The following is a 24328-nucleotide window of genomic DNA, read 5'->3' as shown; positions in this document are numbered from 1 at the left end:
ATGCTTTGTTCAAAACTACGCGACCAGGCGACTGCGAAGCGGGAGCGTCAAGTTGCGTCAAGCTGTCAAATGTGTGTTTTGGATCAAAACACACATTTGACAACTTGACGTATATTGTATATAGGGTCAAATTCCGTAGTACAGTCTGTACATCCAATTAAATTATGAAAGTACTAAATACGTTAAAGATTGGGCACCCAGACACTTATTATTAATTATTTACTTATATGATTTTTTGTTATATTAGATTTTCAAAGAATTATTCGATATTAATTATTAAGTATTGAAAAAAAAGACGTTATTTGACTGCCACACCCACGTGCATAAAAGGCTTATCGCACCTTAACAGATGTATCGCCATTCAGATAGTCAGATAGTTTTCATAAATTTCAATCCATATTTCTATATCCATACTTCCATATCCATACTAATATCATAAATGCGAAAGTGTGTCTGTCTGTCTGTCCGTCTTTCTGTCTGTCTGTCTGTTTCCTCTTCACGCTCAAACTGCTAAACCGATTTTGCTGAAATTTTGCATGGAGATACTTTGAGTCCCGGGAAAGGACATACGATACTTTTAATTCCGGAAAAATGTACGGTTCCCGCGCGATAAACTAATTTTGGCGCAAGTTGCGGGCGCCATCTAGTTTGAAATATATCCGACAACTTTGAGATACTCTCAATTTTTATTCCACCCGTTCTGAAGCAGCAGACGATCGAAACTACTATACAGTATGGGTGGAATACTATTATTTTTACGATTTTAGCTTGGTATGAAACGACTTTACAAATCAGATCATTCGACCATCATTTGTAAGCCACTTTCGTTAACTGCGGCAACTTTATTTAGTTTATTTTATTTTTTAATTATTATAATACTAAGGCAGGCAGAACTTTGAGTTCGCTGCCTCAATACTCAATTAAGAGAATTGGGTACAGAGGAGTCTAAATGCCGGTGGCCACTATAAGGCCGGTATAAATAGTCAGTACTTAAGATGTGACCCGGTCTCAAGACGCTGTTCGGCTCTGTGATTGGTCCAAATTTTGACAGCCAACCAATCACAGAGCCCGAACCGTGTCTTGAGACCGAGATGCATCTAGAGTACTGACTATTTATACCGGCCTAAGTACTGCTTAGGTCAGGAGTTAAAGACTCTCTTTAACTCCTGATCTAAGCAGTACTCATGGTGGCTACCGGCATTTAGACTCCTCTGTACCCAAATTAGTAACTAATGTTAACTCTCTTTAACTTCTGATCTAAGCAGCATTTATAGTGGCCACCGGCATTTAGGCTCCTCTGTACCCAAATCTCTTAATTGAGTATTGAGGCAACGAATTCAGAGTCCACTGCCTTCGATTCTCATTGGAAAAGTATTATACTTTTCCAATGTGACAGAAAAAGACAAACAGCTCTTGTATAAATATATTTCACTGTAAAATAATTTTTATTTCTAAGGAACTAACGCCCTATCCAAGTAACAGCTGTTTAAAGACCGGAACACTTTACGTGTTAAGAAGGTACACGTCGTTATTTTACTGTAGAGACCTCCGTGGCTCAAAGGTTAAGCGTGTGGCGGCTCAAGCCAGCTGTCGCAGGTTTGAATCCACCGACGGAACATAAGTTTTCAACGAGCCTGAATCCTGGTTCATGACCCTTGGGTCACATCCGTATTAAATGTGTATGATATAATAAAAATATTAATTATATTTCCCGTCATCCCTGTACACAAGTCCTTCAGGTAGTAGGCACTTAGCACGGTGTCAGAGAGCCTGACTAACGAGGTGTGAAGCGTCAGAGTTAGAGTATAATAAAAAGAACTATATGCGGTACTATAGTGACCTGCTCCTTTTTGGAAGTCGGTTAAAAAATTTACCATATGAGTGAGGACAATATGCGGAATGATACACAATTTATTCAATACAGACTTTACTTCCGTTATGAGTTCTATGAATATGGCGACGCAATGATCCTTTTGTAGAAAAACTGTTATTACATACTGAACAAAGAAAATTTTTATCTCCCGTGTGAGTGACTTTATGCCTGAGAGCATCATACTTAGTATAAAACACGCTATGGCACGTACTACACTCGTGCTTCCTTTCTTTCTTATGCACAGATTTTATGTGATTATTGCAGAGACTTTTTGTTACGAAAATTTTAGTGCAAAAAGTACATTTATGTTCGGGTTTCTTGATTCCATGCACCTCTACTAAATGTAAAACTTTAAAATTTTCCTGATTGAAACGTTCCTTGCAAAAGGGACAGGGAAATCTCGATTTTCTTACGCTTGCGACATTATGAATTGTAGAATCATGGTTCGTTTTTTCTCTTTTCGATTTAAATACAACGCTACATAATTTACACTGGAATATACGGTGGGTCCGAGATTTGTGTAAATTTAAGAATACTAAATTCGAAAACCCAGATCCGCAAATATGACAAACAAAGTTTTGGAAATGCTTGTTTACATGAATATTCAAATGCCTAAATGTGTTAAAACTTTCTAAACAGATTTGGCAGCGAAGCGCATTGTTTTGTATTTTGAATGGCACTAAAAGGTCACCTTCCATAGTAAACTTTATTCCGTGCTCCGTATTCAAATGCAACCGTAAGTCAGTCAAATTTTTCAAAACTCTGTCACATTTTTTACAATTTATTAATGATACTTCTACTTTTAGTAATTTATTTTGTTGCTGTATAATTTTTTTCTCGATTTCTTTCAAACTATGTTCCCTAAAGGAATGGTCTCGCAATAGTTTTATGTCTGCGAATGGTTCCTTACAGCAAAAACAGGTAAAATTACTCTTATTCCATTGAAAAACAAACACTGTTGAATTTTCTAGAAGTTTCAAGGAATTCTCACGGAGTATCGGACCTTTCCCACGATGTTCCTTAATTCTTCTCCAATCCTTTTCCAAATCTAAAAAAAAAAAACAAAAATACACAATTTCTTGAACAGACCTCGCGGATCTTGTGGCCTAACATGAGGATTGTATGGGCTTGGATGCGATGCATGAGATTACTCAAATTGATACTGGCGTTAGCTTCTAATTTAATTTAACCGCGTGCACAATGTAAAATGTTAAACATTGGACTGAACAAGTGTGAAACAGCTGCTTTGCAAGTTGCAAGTGGTACTTTAGGATATGACTTGGCGTTATGGCCTGAATTCACTTTGATTAGTGATAAGTGCAGGTGATTATTGCAGCCTGCAGGTGATTAGTAATTAGGAGAAAGTAAGTGTGGACAACAACTGATCAGTACAAGTCATTTATTTTCTCCTAATCACTAATAACCTGCACTCGCACTAATCAAAGTGAATACAGGCCCTTAGAGCGAATAGCATGCTTGTGAGCCACGACACGAATTTCGCTGTTTTGTCGTTCTGTGATTGTCAGAACGCGTCGTTGCCGTTTTCATTAGAGCTACATCACGAATTTCGTGTTGTGGCTGTTTTACTGCGACCACAACGCGATGTGAGCTATTTTCCCGCTCACTGAGTGTTTTCGATCTTTGAGCGTAACATATAGAATGGAAAAATTGCAATACCTTTTAGTAAAAAACGAAAGGTTCCATTATGTAAAGTATTATATTATAATATTGCTGATATCTTGGACCTTGGTCTACCTGACAAGTACTATGAAATATTGATTGATCTTCTGATCAAAAATTACATCAAAATAGTTGATATTGACAATTATACTTTACTAAGCTTCATTTATTAAAGTGTTATAAGTTATAACTTAGGAATACTCTTTATTCAGGATTATCATTACTGGTACCAAAGTTTTTGACAATAGTCTTGAACTGCCACTGTGGATGCCATTGCTTTACATGTCTGTTAAAATCATTACGATTATGAAAGCCGTTTCCGCACTCGGAGCACATGAACTTCCAAACGGGCCCATGAACTCGCATGTGCTGCCGTAAAGTTTTCTCGTGCATGTACGCTTTTTGACATATATTACAAGTGAAGTTTCTCTCGCCGGTGTGGCCTCGCATATGCATTTTTAACAGTGTCTGTGTTCCAAAAGACTTTTTACATATTTTACAGAGTATTTTTTGGGTGTGCTGTTTAGTAGTATGCTCAGTTAGAGCCCGGCGGGTGGGAAAAATTGCTTTGCAAGCTTGACACTCGAAAGTGAACACGATTCCATGAGCTTCTTTCAGATGAGACATCTTTCTATAGTGTTCGGCGAATCTCTCTAAGCAGTGTGGACATTTTAAGCGTTTAGTTTTCGTTACATTTTTAACATCGTGTTTTTTAAATATATGATAGCGTAACTTTAATTTAGTAGGAAACACTTCCTGGCATTGGTCACATTTATGTGAGCCATTTTGATGAACACTTCTGTGGCTAATTAGACGTTGATGCGATATAAAACCGAGTCCACACGTTTCACATACGACACTAAAGTGAGCGTTCATGTGACGATTGAGAAGAAAAAATGTATTGAATTTTTTTCCGCATTTGTGACACGAGAGAAGTCCATTGCTAACGGTTAAATTGTAAGCCATGAGTCCATTGCCAGCGGAATTGAATTCTTTTCTATGTGCGGCCATCAAGTGTTTCCTAATATCGTCCAAGTCGTTGTATTTTTGTTCACAAATTTTGCATTTTAAAGATGAAATATCCACTTTTATAACTCGTTTTCCCTTTCTTATATGTTGCTTTAGTAGACTGGATCGGTCCGGCGTCGAATGAAAATCGGTATGGTCTAGTACTGTATGAATGTCAGGAAAAACTTCGTTGCAGTAAAAACACTTGTAATTTCCTTGGTGGTAGAAGAAGGGTTTGGCAGTGGTGCATTCGAAAAATGTAGCAGCATTGAGCCTTTCAAATCTAGTCATTTGCCATATGCTCGTTCTCGGAGTAGATTGGTCTGAAGTTGATAAAGCTGAAAAAAATTAATGTTTAGATTACATTGAGCCATTTCTAGAATACATGCTATAAAAACCAAAGAAAACACTAACCAAAAATTGCACAAAATGGTATTCCATACTGTTGTCAGGTAGGTGGTAATCAATATATTTTTATATTATATTAGATACAGCTAAATCTTTGGAAATAGACGACTAATTTTATACGCTCGCTTATTATAAATTATCGATTATTGTTAATTTTGCAATTAAACGACACTATCCCGACAGTCGTGTTTTATTTTATCTGCCTCTTTAATTCCTTAGGGTAGTGCAGCATTTTCCATGAAGAAGGCATTTACTTTTTTTTCTTCAGTATGTACTATCATGTGCCTCGTCAATGAATATTTGGAAAAAAATCTTGCAGGACATAAATTACATTCGTGATTCCTTTCTTGCATATGCACTGATCTTCTGTGAACCATTAATTGATATTGAGAGTCATATTCTCTTTCGCACGACTCACATTTGTACACAACGCTCTGATGGTTATGTATTAAACGTAGATGTTTAGTTCTTTTATAGTTGGAATTGAACCTTTCAGAACAAAGAGGACACGTTCGAAAAAAATGTTTCAAGTGCACACTTTTGAAATGTAAACTCCTTTTTGACTGACTGTTAAATACTTTAGTACATTTCTCGCAAGGATAGCTACCGGCCTTGTGGATTTGTAGATGTCGCTTGAGAAGCTGTAGAGAAATAAAACTTGCGCCACATCGTTCACAGCTATAATTGTTAAAGTGGTTGTTCATGTGTATGATCAACAACCTTATTTTTTTAAACGGTTCACTGCTAATTTGACACTGATATTCAATACCCACTCCTAGTTTGAATGGTATAATATTATTTTGAATGTCTACGTTCTGTATTTTTCTATGATACTTTAAATGATTTTTAATGAAAGTAAAGTATCAAAATGAGCTGGACAAATTTTGCATTTCAAAGCGTTTACGTCCACTTTTAAAGTCTTTTCACGTGATCGATTATTTAATGCAACTTCTAAATCTTTAAAATCGCTCTGTATACAATAAATTTAAACGAAACATTTAAATTTATTAAATGTATAAATAAATTGATATACAGAAGTATTCTGAAAAATTGTAAGAGCATTTCGCTTCCATTGAGCAGTAGGTTTCTTACTATCGCTAGTTACTCTTAGGGAGTATTGTTTAGTTTTATATATACTCTTGTCATATCTTATAGTTTTCTGGTTAGCTCCGTTTTCCTGGATATCGTCGAGTGACAGTGGTTGTGTAAGAACATTTTGCAGAGGAAGTTTATTTTTGCTTCGGTTAAGTCGAATTTCGGAATTTAGTAAACATTTTGTTTCTAATAAGTCATCCACGTTGTAACTTTTATCATCTCCACATTCATTTTCAAGTTCATAAATATCTACAGGATTCTTGATAACAGTTAAATACAAGTCGTTGCCTTGAGAATCTTTTATTAATATTGAATAACCAGTTTTAACGATGATTCCTAAAAACAAATATATTTTGTAAAAGCATAGTAGCTGAACATTTAACATGTTTCGTGCTTACGTTACCGTTACGTTACTACGTTCGAAGTTTAAAAATATTTTACTATCATTATACTCACACCATCATGATTCATGCATGCAATATTATGAATATATGAATATTCGGCTAGATAAGCTATCTATTTTCTGTGGCCCGCCGGCGTTTCATCAATTATGGCCCGCGTTACGTTAGTGTTAATTATTTTGAACAAAGCATATTATTTCTAGTTATTTTTTTTCTTTTATGTGTCAATAATTTCAGTAGCGGTGTTAAGGGAAACGACGGTGGGTGACCGCCCAGGTCACCCGATAAAAAAGGGCGCCAAAGGCAAACGGCAAAGGGGGACCTTTTTTAGCTCTACCATCATCCTGGGCGCCGAAGAAATCTCGCTTAGGGAGCTGGTAATGCTAAAACCGACCCTCCATAAATTGTAAAATAAAAATAAATAAGTGTTTCAAGTAGTTTACACTCTAGAAAGACTTTAACAACGAAACTCCTTCCTCAACATTAAAGCGAAATTAATTGATGCCTCCAACATTTTATTTTTTTCAAATAATAATTTAATTGTTAGACTTACTGCAGCACTCAGAAACTAATATTAATTACTTAATTGTAATTAAATTAAGAGTTCGATAATGTATGTATATTTCTGGCCAGTCGCATTATACGTGCTGCAGGTTTACGAAAGTACTGGAAGGGGTAGCGCTCTTGTGTCTTTGGCACTACAAGAAATCACTCCTGAGGAGATAATATTTTTGACGAACTCTGTGGCTCAGTTGGTGGGCTGTTGGTACCTCAAGCCCGGGGTCGCGGGTTCGAATCCCGCCGAGGGAACAAAAAGTTTTCAAAGTTCCTGGGTCATGGATGTGTATTAAATATGTGTATCATATAATAAAAATCTTAAATATATGTATACTATAAAAGTATTAAATATATTTCCGTTGTCTGGTACCTGTAACACAAGTCCTTCAAGTACTTACCACCGGGCCAGACTGACGTGGTGTGAAGCGTCCATAGATAAAAAGTAATAAAAAAATTACTATACAGGGTGTAACAAAAATAAGTGATAATACTTTAGGGTGTGTACGTGTTCCTTGTAGAGAGTTCACCGTGAAAGTAGCAGCGCTGAAAGACCAATTTTCACTTTTGTATGGGGAAACTCGTGACGCTCGGGCCCTTGCCCATACAAAAGTGAAAAAAAAAAATTCGTCTTTCAGAGCTGCTACTTTCACAGTGAACTCTCTACAAGGAACACGTACACACCTTAAAGTATTATCACTTACTTTTGTTACACACTGTATAAATCAAATAATTTTCAACAATTAGACTAGGACGAGTCGGCGCATGAGTACCGAAAACTATTCCACCTCAATTTTTTATGCGATCCTCTTCAAATTGCCCTCCTGATGATATAAATGCATGTTGCCAGGGCGCAACCCGGTGCCATATTGTTTAAACAATTGCAAGGAATTGTTATTTTTCAACCGAACAATTTTTTTTAATATTCTTTATTGAAATACCAATAAAAAAGGTCCTACGACTTTTTACGATAAAGTTAATATTTTTAAAGATATGAATTTTTAAAGGTTCGAAAAACCTCAAATTTGGGTACATTCGACCGATGAAAAATATATTTAAAAAAATAATAATGTCAAAGTAATATATTTTTTTAATTCTATATACAATAATATTGTTAATAGAGATTTCAAAAAATTTCATTGTTTATATCTTTTTTTAATCTTAGCAAAAGTAGACAAAAAATTGTGTTTTTTGTATGTCAGAGAGATGTCAGAAGTCTAGCTAGTTCTTGAGATACAGCCTGGAGACATATAGACAAACAGGTAGACTGATAGACAACGAAGTCTTAGTAAACCCTATTAATAAGACTTCTGAAATTTTCACAGATTGTGTATATCTGTTGCCGCTATAACAACAAATACTAAAAATAAAATAAAGTATATTATTTATTTTATTTTTAGTATGCCATACAAGAAACTTGATTTTTTGGCCTTTTTTGCTCGTAATCAATAATAGTAACAGTTAGGCACTTGAAATTTTCATCAAATCTTTAATTATATTTATACTTTAATAATTAATAATAAAATTAAAATAAAGGAATTGTTTAAGGGGGCTCCCATACAAAAACACAATTTTTTGTCTACTTTTGCTAAGATAAAAAAAAGATATAAACAATGAAACTTTTTGAAATCTCTATTAACAATATTATTAACTATTGTATATAGAATTTAAAAAAATATATTACTTTGACATTATTTTTTTTTTAATATATTTTTCATCGGTCGAAAGTACCCAAATTTGAGGTATTTCGAACCTTTAAAAATATTAACTTTATCGTAAAAAGTCATAGGACCTTTTTTATTGGTAAGTATTTCAATAAAGAATTTAAAAAAAAATGTTCGGTTGAAAAATAACAATTCCTTGCAATTGTTTAAACAATATGGCACCGGGTTGCGCCCTGGCAACATGCATTTATATCATCAGGAGGGCAATTTGAAGAGGATCGCATAAAAAAATTGAGGTGGAATAGTTTTCGGTACTCATGCGCCGACTCGTGCTAGTCTAAATATGTTTGGCCACGACATTTGGCAAGTTGAGTACCTATCGCTTCGCTGCCTCGACTTTTTTTTTAATTTTTTATGACACGGGAAAAATAAAATGCAAGCAATTGGTATTATTAATGTTTATAATTAATAAATAGAATATGATTATCAGATTACACAAAAAAAGTGTTGAAAAGATATCCTTAAATTTCGTGTAATTTTAAATGATCCCTTAAATTCTTTCGACGAAGAAAGGTGAGACCGCATAATTCACACTTGTAATTTTTTTCGCCCGTGTGTATGATCATGTGCCTTTTCAGCGTCTCCTTATTGAAAAATCTTTGAAGACAAACTTTACATTGGTGATTTCTTTCCTGCAGATGTACAGATCGCGTGTGACATATCAAATGATATTTTAAATTAAATGCACGTCCACAAGTTTCACACTTGTGGACGCGGGTCGTCTGATTATGTACGTCCTGCAAGTGGATGGCTCTACTATAATTCGAGTTAAATCGTTCGGGGCAAATGGGACAACGTCTCGGGTATAGTTTTAAGTGAACACCGCGAACGTGAAGGGAAAGCTTATATCTAGTATTAAACACTTTGTTACATTTGTCGCACTGAAAGGTCCCAGTTTCGTGAACTTCCAAATGTTTTCTTAACAATCGTAACGTCATAAAACCCGATCCACAGACTTCACAACTGTAATTACTAAAATGGACCCTCATATGAATAACTAAAATTCTAAATTTTATAAAAGTTTCGTCACACATACTACATTTATACGTCGATCCGTCTCCGTCTAGTTTGAATGGGATCATATTATCGTTAAGGTCCGGATCTATTTCTTTCTTATGATCGTTTTTTAAATGCAATTTTAGGTCCATAAAATTTTCTGGACGAAGTGAGCATATTTTGCACGAGAGTTCACTAATGTCGATCTTTAAAATATTCTGCCGTACGTTTTTCAGAAGTCTTTTTATCGATGCAAATCCGTGACTCTCTTCAGCCATGTGTCTCCTCAATAAGGATGCATCTAAGAAAGGCTCTGAACATACGTAGCATTTGAAATTGTTGTTTCCGTAAATGAAAGGACAAGCTGTCGAAAATTCGAAAACGGTTAATGCATTCTGACGATAAACACATTTGTATTTGTCTTCGTGTTTATCAAAACCTGTGGAGTTCGCTACTGTATCAAAATCAGGCGATGTTTCTGTTTCTGGCGGAATGGGCGGTGACCATCGCGGTGGAGAATCTCTTGAAACTGAAGGGTTTGGCAAATTTTTAACAAGTTTTTTTAAATTAGTAACAGTGCCCAACGGTTTACATAGCGTCCGATCGTAGGCGACTTGAAACAATGGGACGATCCTCCGTGACGGCTGTTGGTTAGTTGTTGATAATTCTGTGTCCACGCCTAGAAAAAAAAATAAAACTGTATTCGAATGTTTAAAATATGATATTATTAATTTATTATTATTTTTTTTACTAAAGGTGCCAAATAGGTATTTTTTTTAAGATTTTTTTAACAACCTAACCAAGAGCAAGTCACGACATTAGGGTCTCATGGTTTAGAAATGTTAAAGAGAAAGACCAACGTTTCATTGAAAATTTAAACTAGTAACATTTTTTAAAAGTATTCAATGTTGAATGTAGTTAAGTAATAAGAGTAATCTCATGTATCAAAGGTTTTTTTCGTTTAATAGGCTATCACAGGTTTTCATGTCATATTATATCAATACTCTCAGATTGATGATGAATTTTGACGTGTTGCTTTAATGTTTGTTTCTGAATGAAGGATCCACCACAAAAGCTACAAATAAATCTTCTATCATTCTCATGTATCCTCATGTGTTCTCTCAAGGTATATTTTCTAGCGTACGACTTCTTGCACACCATGCATTGAAACTTCCTTTCCCCTCCGTGTTTTATCATGTGCTCCTTCAATTCAGACGTCGAATAAAACTTCCATTCGCATTTATCACATGCATATCTTTTTTCTTTCAAATGGACCGTTCTAATATGTTTTTTCAATTTTCCGCTTAACGTAAATACTTTGATACACATGGAGCATTTGAATTCTTTTAATTTTACATTGTGAACGATCAACATGTGCTTGTTTCTTTGGAAATAATTTTTGAAGGTTTCCGGGCAGTGAATACAACAGTGCCTTTTGACTTGGTTATGTACTGTTGCGATATGCTCGTTTTTGTAATTCATAGAACGAAACACTTTATCGCACATTTCACAAGCGAACGTTCCCGCTTCGTGGGAAAACGAGTGTGTCCTCAGCCGATCTGGCGTTATGAAGCCCGTTCCGCATTGCTCACAAATAAAGTTTTGAAAATGAAAATTCATGTGATGGTTCAAAGTTTTAAAGTCGTCATATTTTTCATCGCACAGAGCACAATTATAGGTATCTTTAGTGACTTTGAATGGCAACATGTCGCCATTTAACCCTAAATCTAAATTTTTATTGTGTTCCATGTTTAGGTGATTCCGAATCGTGTAAAAATGTATGTGCTTCGAACAAACTTTACAAACAGAATCAGTTATATCTACTTTGACCAGCTCGTGTTTTTTCAGTTTACATAAGGCATCCCATATATTTAAATAGCTCAGGCCATCGTGGTTCATAATATTGTGGTGTCGTAACAACTCCGGATCCGTAAACTTTTGGTCACAGTAAAGACATATGTACTTATTTATTTTCCATTTAAATGGACAAAGTCTTGTGTACTCGAGTAATATTGCTGCGTTCCGCTTTTTTGCCATAACAGCATCGATGTCATATTTCTTTGCATTTTCTACACTAGTTTTTGGGCGAAAATCTTGAAGTTCATGGTCGACAATGCTACCTAAAATGATAAAACAATTGCATCAACATTCAACAGGGAGTATTTGGGATCAATTGATTAATTATAAATATATTTATTCTGAAATAATTAATTCTGAATAAAAAAAATTGAGTTTCAGTTTCATTTCTTTATTGTAAATGAAAATGTTCATTGTTTGAATGGCAAAATCTTGTTGAGGATTGTTATTCGTTCACACATATTATTATTTATTAACTAGCGACCAGCTGTTTTCAGTTGGGATCTCTCTTGATAATAATAATGGTAATAACAAAATTATAACCGATTTTTACGGTTTTAGCTATTCTATCTTGTACGGGTTCTCGATACTAATAGTACCTATATGATTGAGTCACAAATGTAAAAAATGTAATCTGATCGAATAGGTTTTAATTCTGATTCTGATTTTTAAAAAATTCTCAAGAACCTAGGAAAATATTCAAACAAAAATTGGTTTTTGTCTTAAGGTGGCTTTCGGATCCTTGCCTCAAGCTACCGCGACCGATAAAAATGTATATAATATTTATGAGCTGGGCTAGAGGAATTTTCTACCGACAATAGTCTAATAGGAAAAATAAGCTGACAGACCATAGGCCGCTTCTATGTAAATGTACCACATATTTACATACTTAATGTAAATTAGTTTAAGATATTATTGTTGTAATTTTCCACCTTTTTAGTAAAAGTGCGAGTGCGAGTTTCTTACGCCGGTTCTTCTCGCCGGGTTAGTTCCCGAACCGGTGGTAGACCTCATGTGGACGTTCTAAAAGTGGTAACTTTGTTACCCTATTTAGAAATAAATATTTTGATTTTGACCGATGAAAGTCAAAATCAAATCAAAGAGCAAAATGAAACCTATAACGTATTTCATAAAGCAGCATTTAATTTTGTCGGTCTCGGTCGCTTGAGGTAAAGATCGGAAAGTCACCTTTAGAGGTAGACTTTTCTTCAAGTCTTACATATTTACCATGTAAGACTTGGAGAAAAGTGGCTAAACGCAATAAATTTAAATCAAAGCTGTTTAATTCAGTATCGTCATTAAATTAAAACAAACAAATTTATTATTTATGCGTATTATCATGTCTAATTTGAATTTTATATGTTACCTATCTGGTACAGAACTATTGGCTGATATCGTAAAATCCAGTCATCGTAAAAGCAAAAATTTTGATTGAGTCCTATAACTCGTCTCTCACAAATACATAATATCTAACACGTTTCCGTTTTAACTTGCGTCGGATGATGAACCCTAACGTGTTGTTTTAAGCTACATTTCTGTATAAACGACTGCCCACAAACCGGACACACAAACCGCCTGTCGTTGTTGTGGATTCTCATGTGCTCTCTCAGGGTTTTTCTCCTGGCATAGGACTTTTTGCACACGTCGCAATGATATATCCTGGCGCCCACGTGCTTCACGCTGTGCTCCTGGAGCTCGTAGTTAGAAAAGAATTTCATTCCGCACACGGCACACGAGTGGTTCCTCTCCTGTAGATGTTGGGATCGAATGTGAGCCGTGCGGCGGCTGCACAGATCGAAAACCTTGGGGCACGTGGGGCAGGGAAACAGGGCCGTCTTCTCCCCGTGCACGGTGTTCAGATGTTTCATCCTGTACTTGTACGAGGCAAACTTTTCATCGCACAACGGGCACTTGTACCTCTTGTTCGAGCGGTGTACTCTAGCGACGTGCGCATACAACGCCGCGTAAGTGGGGAGGGTGTCTCCGCAATGTTTGCACGGAAAATCTCTCCGCTCGTGGGTTCGGCAGTGGTTCAACATCCTTTGCATCGTCGCGAACCGCTTGCCGCAAGTCTCACAAATGAAATGCTCGTAATGATCGTTCATGTGCTTGTGGAGGCTGAGGAACATTTCGTAGCGTTTCCCGCATATCTGACAGTGATGTTCGTCTTTGCTCAGTTTGTATGGCAGAACACTCTCGCCGTATGTGTCGATGAGAACTTTGCCGTGGTTACCTAGGTGAGATTTGAGTGAATAATAATCGCTAATATTTTCTCCGCATATTTTACAGATGGCTACTCCGAAATCCATTTTGATGGGATCATATTTTTTAATACTTGGGAAATGGTCTGAGTGGTGTGTCTGGGTGTGCTCTCTCATTTTCTCCGGTTCTATGAATGTGCTCTTGCAAAAGTAGCACAAGTACGTTCCCTTTCTATATTTAAATGGGTATGCCGTACATGAGCTTAATATCATTTTTATATTCTTTTTAAAAGCCGCTCGTCTTTCGTTTCCTTCGGATCTTTTTCCAATTTTTTCGACTTTTGGCAATATTAGCTTCATAACATTTGTAATTTCGGTTTCCTTTTCCTCAACCTCGGCAGTATCTGTCCCTAAAAATAGAAAAAGATCCGATATAGGAAATCTTCCGTTGTTTTCATATTATGTATAAGCCTACAGTAATCTTACAAATGCGTTCGATTTGGATATGATATAAATATGACCCACATGTAATTACTTATGAGAAAGGTTATAATATTATATTTGTGATAAGTATTGAAAAAAAAATGCCTATGGCGTAGACTATCTACGGCGTAGTATGTGCCTATGGCGTTGACTGTCGACGGCATAGCATATGACTATGGCGTAAACGATCTACGGCATAGTATGCGACTACGGCGTTCTGTCTAAGGCATAGTGTGTAACTACAGCGTAAACTGGCTACTTCGTAGTGTGTGACTACGGCGTAGACAATCCATGATGCAGTATGTAACTACGGTGTACTGTCTACGGCGTAGTCTGACTACGGCGTAGACTGGTTAGGGCATAGTGTGTGACTACGGCGTAGACTGGTTAGGGCATAGTGTGTGACTACGGCGTAGACTGGGCCCGTACCACGAAACTGTTTTGAGACTTAAACAATCGAGCGAGAATGCTGCGTCTTGCTCTAACAACGTCGTTTCACGTTTGTTAGAGTAGGACGCGGTATTCTCGTCCGATTGTTTGAGTCTCAAAACAGTTTCGTGGTACGGGCCCTGGTTAGGGCATAGTGTGTGACTACGGCGTAGACTGTCTACGGCGTAGTATGTGAATACGGCGTACTATCTACGGCGTAGTGTGTGACTACGTCGTAGACTGTATACGGCGTAGTATGTGCCTATGGCGTACACTATCTACGACGTAGTATGTGCCTATGGCATACACTATCTACGGCGTAGTATGTGCCTATTGCGTAGACTGTCTACGGCATAGCATATTCTGACTATGGCGTAAACGATCTACGGCATAGCATGCGACTACGGCATTCTGTCTACGGCGTAGTGTGTAACTACAGCGTAGACTGTCTACGGCGTAGTTTGTGACTACGGCGTAGACAATCTACGACGCAGTATGTGACTACGGCGTAGATGCGATGTACTTTCTACGGCGTAGAGTGTGACTACGGCGTACTGTCTACGGCGTAGTGTGTGACTACGATGTACTGTCTACGGCATAGTATGTGATTTCGAGGTAGACTTGGCCGCGTCCCCATCAGACACGGCGCGGCGCCGTCACCGTGTTACGGCACGACGCCGCCACCATGACACGGTACGGCGCCGCACCGTGCCACGGTGCTGCAAACGGTGCACCGCGCCACATATGTCATATTGCTATACTGTGACCGCGCGCCCCTATTCTGGGTGAAACTTCTGAACAAAAATTGTGTCCAAACTTAAACGAGGCACTTATTTGGAACAAATAAAAATCGACCAAGTGCGAGTTGGGCTCGCACACGACGAGTTCCGTACCATTATTATAGAGAAAAATAACCAAAAAATTGTTTTTTGTATGGGAGCTCACTTAATTATTAAGTTTATTTTAATTTTACCATCAATTTTTTAAGTATAAATACAATTGAGTATTTTGCGAATACTTCAAGTGCCTATATTCTGTTGTGATTATTGGTATAGAGAAAAAAATAGCAAAAAATAACTTTCATCTGTTTCTGTTTCTTTTTCAATCTTCGTCTTAGTAACAATAAGACAATAATTCTTTCAAGATAATGATCCAGACAAGCATAGGGACTATATAGCCTGAATAGGGACACGGGTCGGGGCACCGTGCCGTCACACGGTGGCGGCGCCGCGCCGCGTCTGATGGGGACGTGGCCTCCTTATGACTTATGACACACGTACAGTACACCAGAATTATGCACAGTTTACGCCGTAGTTTTTCTGTACTTTAGGGCTTCCCAATTTTTTTTAACGCAGTATATCCTTATAACAGAAAATAAACAACTACTGTTAATACATAATGAGACTCATGAGTCATGATATTTTAATTTACTTTTTATTTCGTTATCTTTAACACTTTTATGACTATAAAAGACAAATATTACAAGACCAATATAACCATTCACAACGATAATTCCAGTTTCTTCACGGCTTCCGCATGAGAATGATGCGTCCGTATGTGACTCTTTAAGCTACATTTCTGTACGAAGGAATTGTTACAGTACTCGCAGACGAACCGCCTGTCGTTGTTGTGTATCCGCATGTGTTCTCTCAACGTTTTAATCCTCGCGTAACTTTTCTTGCAAACGCTGCACTCGAATTTTCTCTCCCCGATGTGGCGGACCAGATGGTTCTTGAGACGGTGGGCGGAGACAAATTTACTCGGACAAAATTCGCATTGGTGCGTTTGATTTTTTATGTGCACGTATCTTATGTGCTTCGTCCTCTGGTCGCTGATGGGGAAGACGGCGGGGCACAGGTGGCACGGGTACTCGACCACCTTGTCGTGCGCCTGCTTCATGTGACGCAACCTGTCTATGTACCGCATGAAAGTCTCGCTGCAGTACGGACACCTATACCTGTGCTCGGGACCGTGAACACTCTTGAAATGAGTATCCCTGAGCGCCTTCGTCTCGAATACTTCCTTGCACTTGGAGCACTTGAAAGTTTTCGGTTTGGATTCGTGCGTCAACTGGTGAGATAGCATGCGATATTTCGCCAGGAAAGTTTTACCGCAGTGGGGGCAGATGTTGTTCGGGTAGTGTTGGTTCATGTGCCTGTTTAAATTAGTGAATAGGGCGAATCGTTCGCGGCAAAATGCGCAAATAAATTCTCTATCGGACGACAGGTACGGCGTCACTCCTAAACCGACATCTTTCAGTAGCTGCTTATCGTGCACGTTCGACAAGTGATCACAGAGAGCGTCCAAATCGTTCATCGTTCGCGAGCAAATTTTACACCTTAGATCAGATACTTCGACTTTTATGTGATCTAAGGCCCTGGCGGACTTTATCGCGTCGACGATATTTTCGTGTTCGGTCAAGTGTTCTCTGACACCGATAAAGTCAGCGAAAGTTTTAGGGCAGCACCAGCAAATGAAAATTCCGCGTCTCCATCGGAACGGGCAGGCATTGGAAAACTCTATTATTGCCGCTGCATTGTGTCTGTGATCGTTATACTTGCGTTTCGCTTTCCATAAAATTTTCATGGGGTCTCCTAAAAACAAAAAATATAAGTGACTATAGCACGAAAGCTCAAACTGCATTGAAATACCTATTTTTGTTTTCTGTTTTTAAGTTGGTAAAATAGTTTTAAGTATACAACAAAGTTATTTTTATTTCACAATTATAAATTTTTTTCATTATAATGAAAGTGTTCTTTCATTCGCACTGTGTTCTGAATAAGGAAAACTTCTGCGCCTCTGTTCTTTCTAAACTGTCCCTATTATTTCTGTCCAAACAACGCGACGCGATAATTAAATGTAAGTATAAGATTTATAAAAAGCGAATGGCTTAATTGGGTGTAATTATCATTAGGTATATTATAATACCTAGGAGTAAGCTAGACGTTAAAAAAAAACTTTATAGATTGTAATCATTTACTTTCGATTCTAGTTTAGGCTGTTTGTAAGTGAGATTATAAAATGAAAAAAAAAACTTAAATTATTATTTAAATCATACAATATAAGCCAATCCACATATTATTTCAAATAAGGCTTCTTACAGACGAACGACACTTGTCCAACGGCAGTCGCTGGATTTTTTTCGTTCATTTCGACGTGTGCCGTCGACAAGTGCCATTCGTCTGAAAGCGCTTTAATTTTTATGTACCATCGAGGAAGTTGATTCCTATGCAATTGACAGACCAACGTTATTTGGTCGAATATGCCAATTCAATGTTAATTGTGATCTGCCAGCTGGGTTTGACGTAACGCAACCAAACTACTTAGGTCCCCGATTTGCATAGGAATCAACTTCTCTGATAGTACATTGAGACAACATCGAGCTTAACACTAAAAGTCATTTTACATTAATGAAGATAATTTCGGGCGCATACTAGAAAATGTAATGCCCAATTTCAATATTGAAATCAACATAACGTAAGCTATCTAAGATGGATTTCTTAAACTAGTTCACAGCCTGATAATGGAGTAACTACCACAAAACAAAAAAATATGACGCGTATTCTCGTGTATTATTTATGCTAACTTGTCGCATCATCATAGTGCGTACTGCAAGCGAAACTATGAGAGCGAGAGGTTGGACTAGACTCTAGAGGTTAGGTGCATTTTGAAATGCACGGTCTTACTGCTTACTGCGTAGTTCTTTTTAGCAATGACAAGCAATTTCATGGTCCTCCATCCAGTTTAAAATACTAGATCCATGGATCATAATTCATACATAAAACTGTATTTACTTATGGGAAAAGATATTAATTTACATCTTAACATAAGTAATGTAATATACTTTTTTTTATATAGTTTTCACTTAGTTTTGTTAGGAGTACCTAACAAAACTAAGTAAAAAACAAAACAGCCAAATACTTAAGAGCGCATCTGAGCCTAACTTGACTACATACTTAAACCTAGATCTCAAAGGTCTAGAAAACTGATTTTTTGACACAAGTAACTTCAGTTCATGAAGAAATGCTCAAGACGAAAACACGATTAGTGAAAAAATTCTCGATATTTTCTTTTTTACAAAAAACTATTTAGATACATTTTTGCTTGGATCTTCGAAGTTTGCTGTCTTTGCTTTAATATTTTTTAATATCTAAAAATGCATTGATAAAACCTTAATTTGCTCAAAACACTTTTTTTCATAATCATTATAGTTCGTCTTTTATTCAAATAAAACTAAATTGGCGATGATTACTCGCCGTCCTTTTTCACCTGGCATATGAAAGATGGGCGTGAGTGTGAAGAGAGAAGAAAGATGTTTGATTTTTTGAGTCAGGAGCGCTATCAAGAGTGAATTAGCAGCGCTTAAAGAGTAATTATTTTTCACTTTTGTATCGATAAATTAATGTCGCTTGGGCACTTGCCCATACAAATTACAATAACAACCCATTCACACCCTAAAGTATGATCACTTAGTTTTGTTTCACCTTCTATAATATACTGAATTTATAAAACTACAAAACACCTTGTTAATAACACTACTCAACAAATTTTCAACTTTTTTTTTATCTGAGTTCCTATTATGTAATTATAATTCCTTGTTATTGGCCTAATATTAATATCTAAATAAAATTTTTGGATCACAACTCATTTCCGAGATGAATGAAATTATTAAAACATATGATTTTCAAGCAAAATCAAGCTCATCCATTAGGTTTTTTTGATTTTTCTATATAAAAAGGGGAAGATTTCTTGGTGCAGCTGGCTTTACGCTTGTATTAAGATCCTGGTGATTCACTAATAAGGCTCCAACAGTAATCTGCTAGCATAACAGGCCCCCATCTTGGAAAAAATTTCAGCCGTATCTTCATGAAAGCGGTTTCCATGTTTATGGCTGATCCCATATTTTCGGGCAAAATTACATATATCTAACATTCCTTTTTAAGGACACAGTCCAACATCAGTTTCATTTTTGGCGAAAGTCAGCGGATTTGTTGTGACCGAGAAAATTCTTTGTCACATCAATAAAAGATTCCCCTACTTGTTTTTCAGAATGATTAAGAGTAAGTTGATGTAAAAAATGAATCTTCTATCAGCTTTCTTATGCCCTACATACGAATAAGATTTGATTTTGACTTTGATTTTCGCCTAACTAAGATTTGGAAACTTGCTAGGGAAATTGTAATGCAGGACTATCTTTGTTCAAGTGTTTTACGAAAATATTTAAAAAGCCTAATTTTATGTGTTACGGCAGCATAATAATTTAATCGGGCTCAACCAATGAACCAAATTTAACAATTTTATGTCCTAGTACGAGTGACTCTCGTGGTCAGATTTTGGCATAAATTCGCCAAAAATGTAACAAAATAAGTTAAGACTGCTAACATTCACGCATGTCAAATAAAAGTTCGTCAATTAAAGTAACGTATAAAGTAAGTTTTGTTTGTAAAATAATCTTATTTTCGAAATACCAGCTACATAAACATCAAACTAACGTCTACGTTACTGAAAGTTTGAATTTATATTTCTCAGTTTCCAGATGTGATATCAAAAAAAATCCCTACATATATTTATTAGTAGTCAACCTCGATATGAAATCATACGTACCAAATCAGATTTTTTTTTAGTGTTGAGTAGTGTAATCAATGGAGTAAGACATACTCTAATCCAAAAATAACTATTAATAGGCTCAAGAAGAATATCACAAAGGATGTGTTTACTTAGTAGTCTGTTAACTTAGAACTTTTGTTACTGCTTACTTTATACAGAGTAGCTCTGATAAAACTTCCAGCCATGCCGTTACAATAAGATGTACAGCCCTAGTAGACAAGTGGAAAGCGATTATCGTTAGCCCGGCAGCACATTGTCCGAATTCTGATCAGAAACAATTGAATTTCGCCGGACCGCCACCCCGCACACTATCCGAAATATCCTTCCGGCGAGTTCGAGCTCACTCGGCTCAATACAAAATGTAAAAGACAGCGCGGACGTTCAGCTGTTTCTGATCAGAAATTGCGGACAATGTGCGACCGGGCTAAACGCTAACAAAATGTATGCGATTTGACATAAGTCATCGCTTCACTAGCGAATACTAATGTCAAATCCCATACATTTTGTGGCGTTAGCGTTTACGATAATCGCTTGCCGCTTGTCTAGGGGGGCAGGACCAAAAACTAAAAAGTATTCAACAGCAAACATTACATTAACTTCTAAATACTATAATAATATATCGGTCATAATGATTAAAAGTTCGTTTTCCTGTTATGAACTTTTCTAATGTGAGCGTATCGCGAAGATCCCGATGTAAACACTGATGGGCACAGAGAACATTTGTATTCGGACTTCTGATTATGTTCCTTAGCGAGATGAACCAATCGTGAGTGGCAAGACTCGAAGGGAACGCCGCAAAGAGGGCAACGGTATCTTTTCTTCGGACCGTGCGCTACCGCGACGTGCCGGTTCTTGACCGCTCCATTCGGGAATACCTTGTCACATCTCGTGCAATGAACTTCACCCGATTCGTGGCTTCTCTGATGAGCCACTAGTTTGTGTTTCGTAGCGTACCCTTTACCACATACGTGACAAACGAAACTTTGATAATGCTTATTCATGTGAACTAGAAGCTTCATGAAACTTTCGCACAAAACTCCACAATTTAAACAGTGGAACTCTTTCTTAGTTAAAACGAACGGCATCACGCCATCTCCAGAGTTGGGGTTAAAATTTGTGAGATGCTCTTCCGATAAGTGAGTTTTAAGATCGGTTATGCTTGCTATAGGAATGTTGCAAATATTGCATTTTAGGTCGGTAATATCAATTCGCAACGGAAAATATGGCCGAATAACAGTTGAATTGAATATGTCAAGTTTGTGATGTTGGTGCGAATGAGCGCGCAGTTCGCTTACATCGACGCAAACTGTGCAGCAATATGCGCATAAAAATTTTCCCCGCGTCCATCTAAACGGTACTGCATTGGAATATTTTAAAATATTTTCAGCGTTAGCCTTTTCCTCTGTCTGTTTCTTTTTCCACTCTATTTTTATAGAAGGCTTTGATATTGTTAATCCATCGCTCCCTAAAAATAAAAACAAACTATAAACTGAGTGGTCTAATAGTTTATCTAAATATAATAGTTTATCTAAAAAAATAATACGTTCGGAAATTAGTTTATCGCGCCTTAAATCGAGCATTTATCCGCGTTAAAGACTATTATATAAGGTTTATATCATTATTTTGCGTAAAACGCAAACTAGTGATATAAAATTTCAGACCTAATAAGAGAGCGAGAGAGTTCTACGAAGAAAGGCAACACGACTGATCAAGCGATCGCCTACAATAGATAACGCAAGGTAACGTAGTTTGATGTAAATGTGTGTTTTGGCGCGTGATCATAAAATTGTTCTGGAAGAAAAGCCTATTTAGAAGTAAAGGTCGCACGATGTTACGATTTTTATTCTATCTGCTTATATGATTTTTTCTATTCTAAAACAGTTTCATCTTCGAGTTCCAAAGCGAATGCTAGTAACTATTTATGAACAAACATATTATTATGTTCAGTTGCAGCGGATTTTATATTAAACGTCTTAACAAGAGGATCCACTAAATTGCTCTTTACTTTTATGTTTGGACTTAAAATGAGCGGTAAGTTTACTGTTGTTTTCAAAAAGTTTTCCACAGATTAAACACTTGTAGTCTAGCTTTTGATCGTGTCTATTGAATAAATGTGTGACTCTGGCATGATAAGACGTAAATACTTCGGAACAACGCGGGCAAGAATAACGTATGCCCTTTCTATGCACTCTCCCTTTGTGAGATCTTCGAGCTGCTCTGGTATCCAGGACTTCGTTGCATTCTCCGCAGGGAAAACTTCCAGTCTCGTGTGATTGAACGTGAGTCCTAAACCTGGACTTAGATATAAAAGCCTTGCCGCACGCATCACAAACGTAATTTTTATAATGACTGTTCATATGTTCGTTTAGTTTTGAAAACAGAACGAAGGACTTAAAACATATTTGACATTCAAAATCATTAGAATGTAATTTAAATGGCAGGACGCCGTCGTTGTATTTTTTATACCATACTTTGTTGTGAAGTTCGATTAGATGGTTTTTAAGAGAATCCATGTCATGTAATTCTTCTTTACATATTCTACAACGTAACTCCGATATATCTATCTTAGCCATGTTGTTTTCCTTGAGCTTCGAAAAAACCCGCTTAGTGATTTCTTCAGACAGATGTTTTCGGACGTGTTCTCGTAAAGAGGACGGATCGACAAACTTTTTATCGCAGTAAGAGCAGTAAAATGCAGAATGGCACCATCGAAACGGCCACGCGGTAGAACATGTCAGAATCGTCATGGCGTTTCTACGCATCATCGTTATGGCTATCCTTTTGTCGGACTCCTCAGCCAACTCGTTGTTGGCACGACGACGTCTACGCATCTGCCTCGCGCAAACGTTCTCGGCTAACTTTCTATGTCGCCTAACTACTATCAAACCATCTTTTGAATCCGCAATTATAGCGGAACCTAAAAAGAGAATATTAAAATTATAAAAAATATATTATATATAAGGTTCCTAAATATTAATATAATATACATTAATATTTAGGAACCTTGGATGGTTGGGATGGAGCATGGAACACATCCCAGCACCGGTGTCCGATCCTTTAATTGTATGGCATATTTCATTGACAAATTGGCTCTCAATGTTTTTTTTTCTATATAAAAAGAGTTTTTTTTTTGTTTTCAACAGTTATCTGCTGAAAACAAATAAATTTTCTCTGGCTCTCATACTAATTTGACCCATAGGCATTCATAAGAAAATCCATAATAACTTCTAAACTATCTGACTAACGGCCGTTCCCAATATTTGATCTGTCTCTGGTTTTCTATGTTTTCATTCCACGAATTCATAACTACCAACTGAGACCTTTTTCTCTTCATACGATATTTACATGAGAAGCATAATTGGTCAGATTAGTGAGAAAGTCCGAGAAAAACTATAATGGCTGCCACTTTACAATCGTGAGAGAGAGAAAAAAATTGAGAGCCAATTTGTCAATAAAATATGCCATACATCATGACATTAAAGGATCAGATACCGGTGTCGGGACACATTGTATATGTTTATGTAAAATGACGGAAAATTAGTTGCCATACTAAAAGGAACACTCCTTATATTATGTATTATTGTTCCTTCGAGTAAGGGAGATCGCAGACGACCGACAGACTTTTTTGTGATCGAGTCTGCGGCGCCCACACAGTCGGCACGGCGCGGCCGCGCGCGTGCCGCGCCGTGCCTATTGTATGGGCGCCGCAGACTCTATAGCACAAAAAGTCTGTCGTCTGCGATCTCCCTAAGCTTTTGCTGATTTTTATACCTAGGTATTTCAATTAATTTTATCAAATGAGAATGTCATTAAAACAAAATCTATGAAGTAAGCATTAACATATATTTATATTATAAATGCGAAAGTGTGTCTGTCAGTCTGTCTGTTACCTCTTCACGCCCAAACTTCTGAACCGATTTTGCTGAAATTTGGCATGGAGATACTTAGAGTCCCGGGAAAGGACATATGATACTTTTTAATCCCGGAAAAATGTACGGTTCCAGCGCGGTA

The 24328-nt window shown here is 36.9% G+C and overlaps 2 protein-coding genes across 8 annotated transcripts in view; both read right to left on the bottom strand.

Moving 5' to 3' along the window:
* Positions 1–1910: 1910 nt before the first annotated feature.
* Positions 1911–24328, bottom strand: part of LOC121725454 (gastrula zinc finger protein XlCGF57.1-like) — a 95295-nt gene continuing 72877 nt past the window's right edge. Inside the window, exon 5 of one of the 7 annotated variants that reach the window (XM_042112454.1) lies at positions 1911–2921. In XM_042112454.1, coding sequence (XP_041968388.1) covers positions 1912–2921 — 1010 coding nt within the window. In that variant the 3' untranslated portion in view covers position 1911. Of the gene's footprint in view, positions 2922–9178; positions 10420–10497; positions 11861–12932; positions 14209–16122; positions 17305–20924; positions 21783–22275; positions 23235–24328 lie in introns of those variants that run through there. The other 6 variants (XM_042112445.1, XM_042112447.1, XM_042112446.1 and 3 more) reach the window with 6 other exon arrangements.
* LOC121725457 (zinc finger protein 431-like) lies at positions 3594–5003 on the bottom strand. Its single transcript, XM_042112461.1, has 2 exons — positions 4976–5003; positions 3594–4899 (listed from the first exon to the last, which is right to left on the bottom strand). The coding sequence occupies exon 2, from the start codon at positions 4850–4852 to the stop codon at positions 3758–3760; it is 1095 nt and encodes a 364-aa protein (XP_041968395.1). The 5' UTR covers positions 4853–4899; positions 4976–5003; the 3' UTR covers positions 3594–3757.

This window comes from Aricia agestis, chromosome 3 (assembly GCF_905147365.1).
Source record: "Aricia agestis chromosome 3, ilAriAges1.1, whole genome shotgun sequence".
Classification (NCBI taxonomy): Eukaryota; Metazoa; Arthropoda; class Insecta; order Lepidoptera; family Lycaenidae; genus Aricia; species Aricia agestis.
The sequence above is the reverse complement of the archived record's forward strand: the minus strand, read 5'-3'. Positions and strand labels throughout refer to the sequence as shown.

What these genes read in the sequence shown, in the direction of transcription:
- LOC121725457 (XM_042112461.1), bottom strand. Translation starts at nt 4,852, where the DNA reads ATGACTAGATTTGAAAGGCTCAATGCTGCTACATTTTTCGAATGCACC.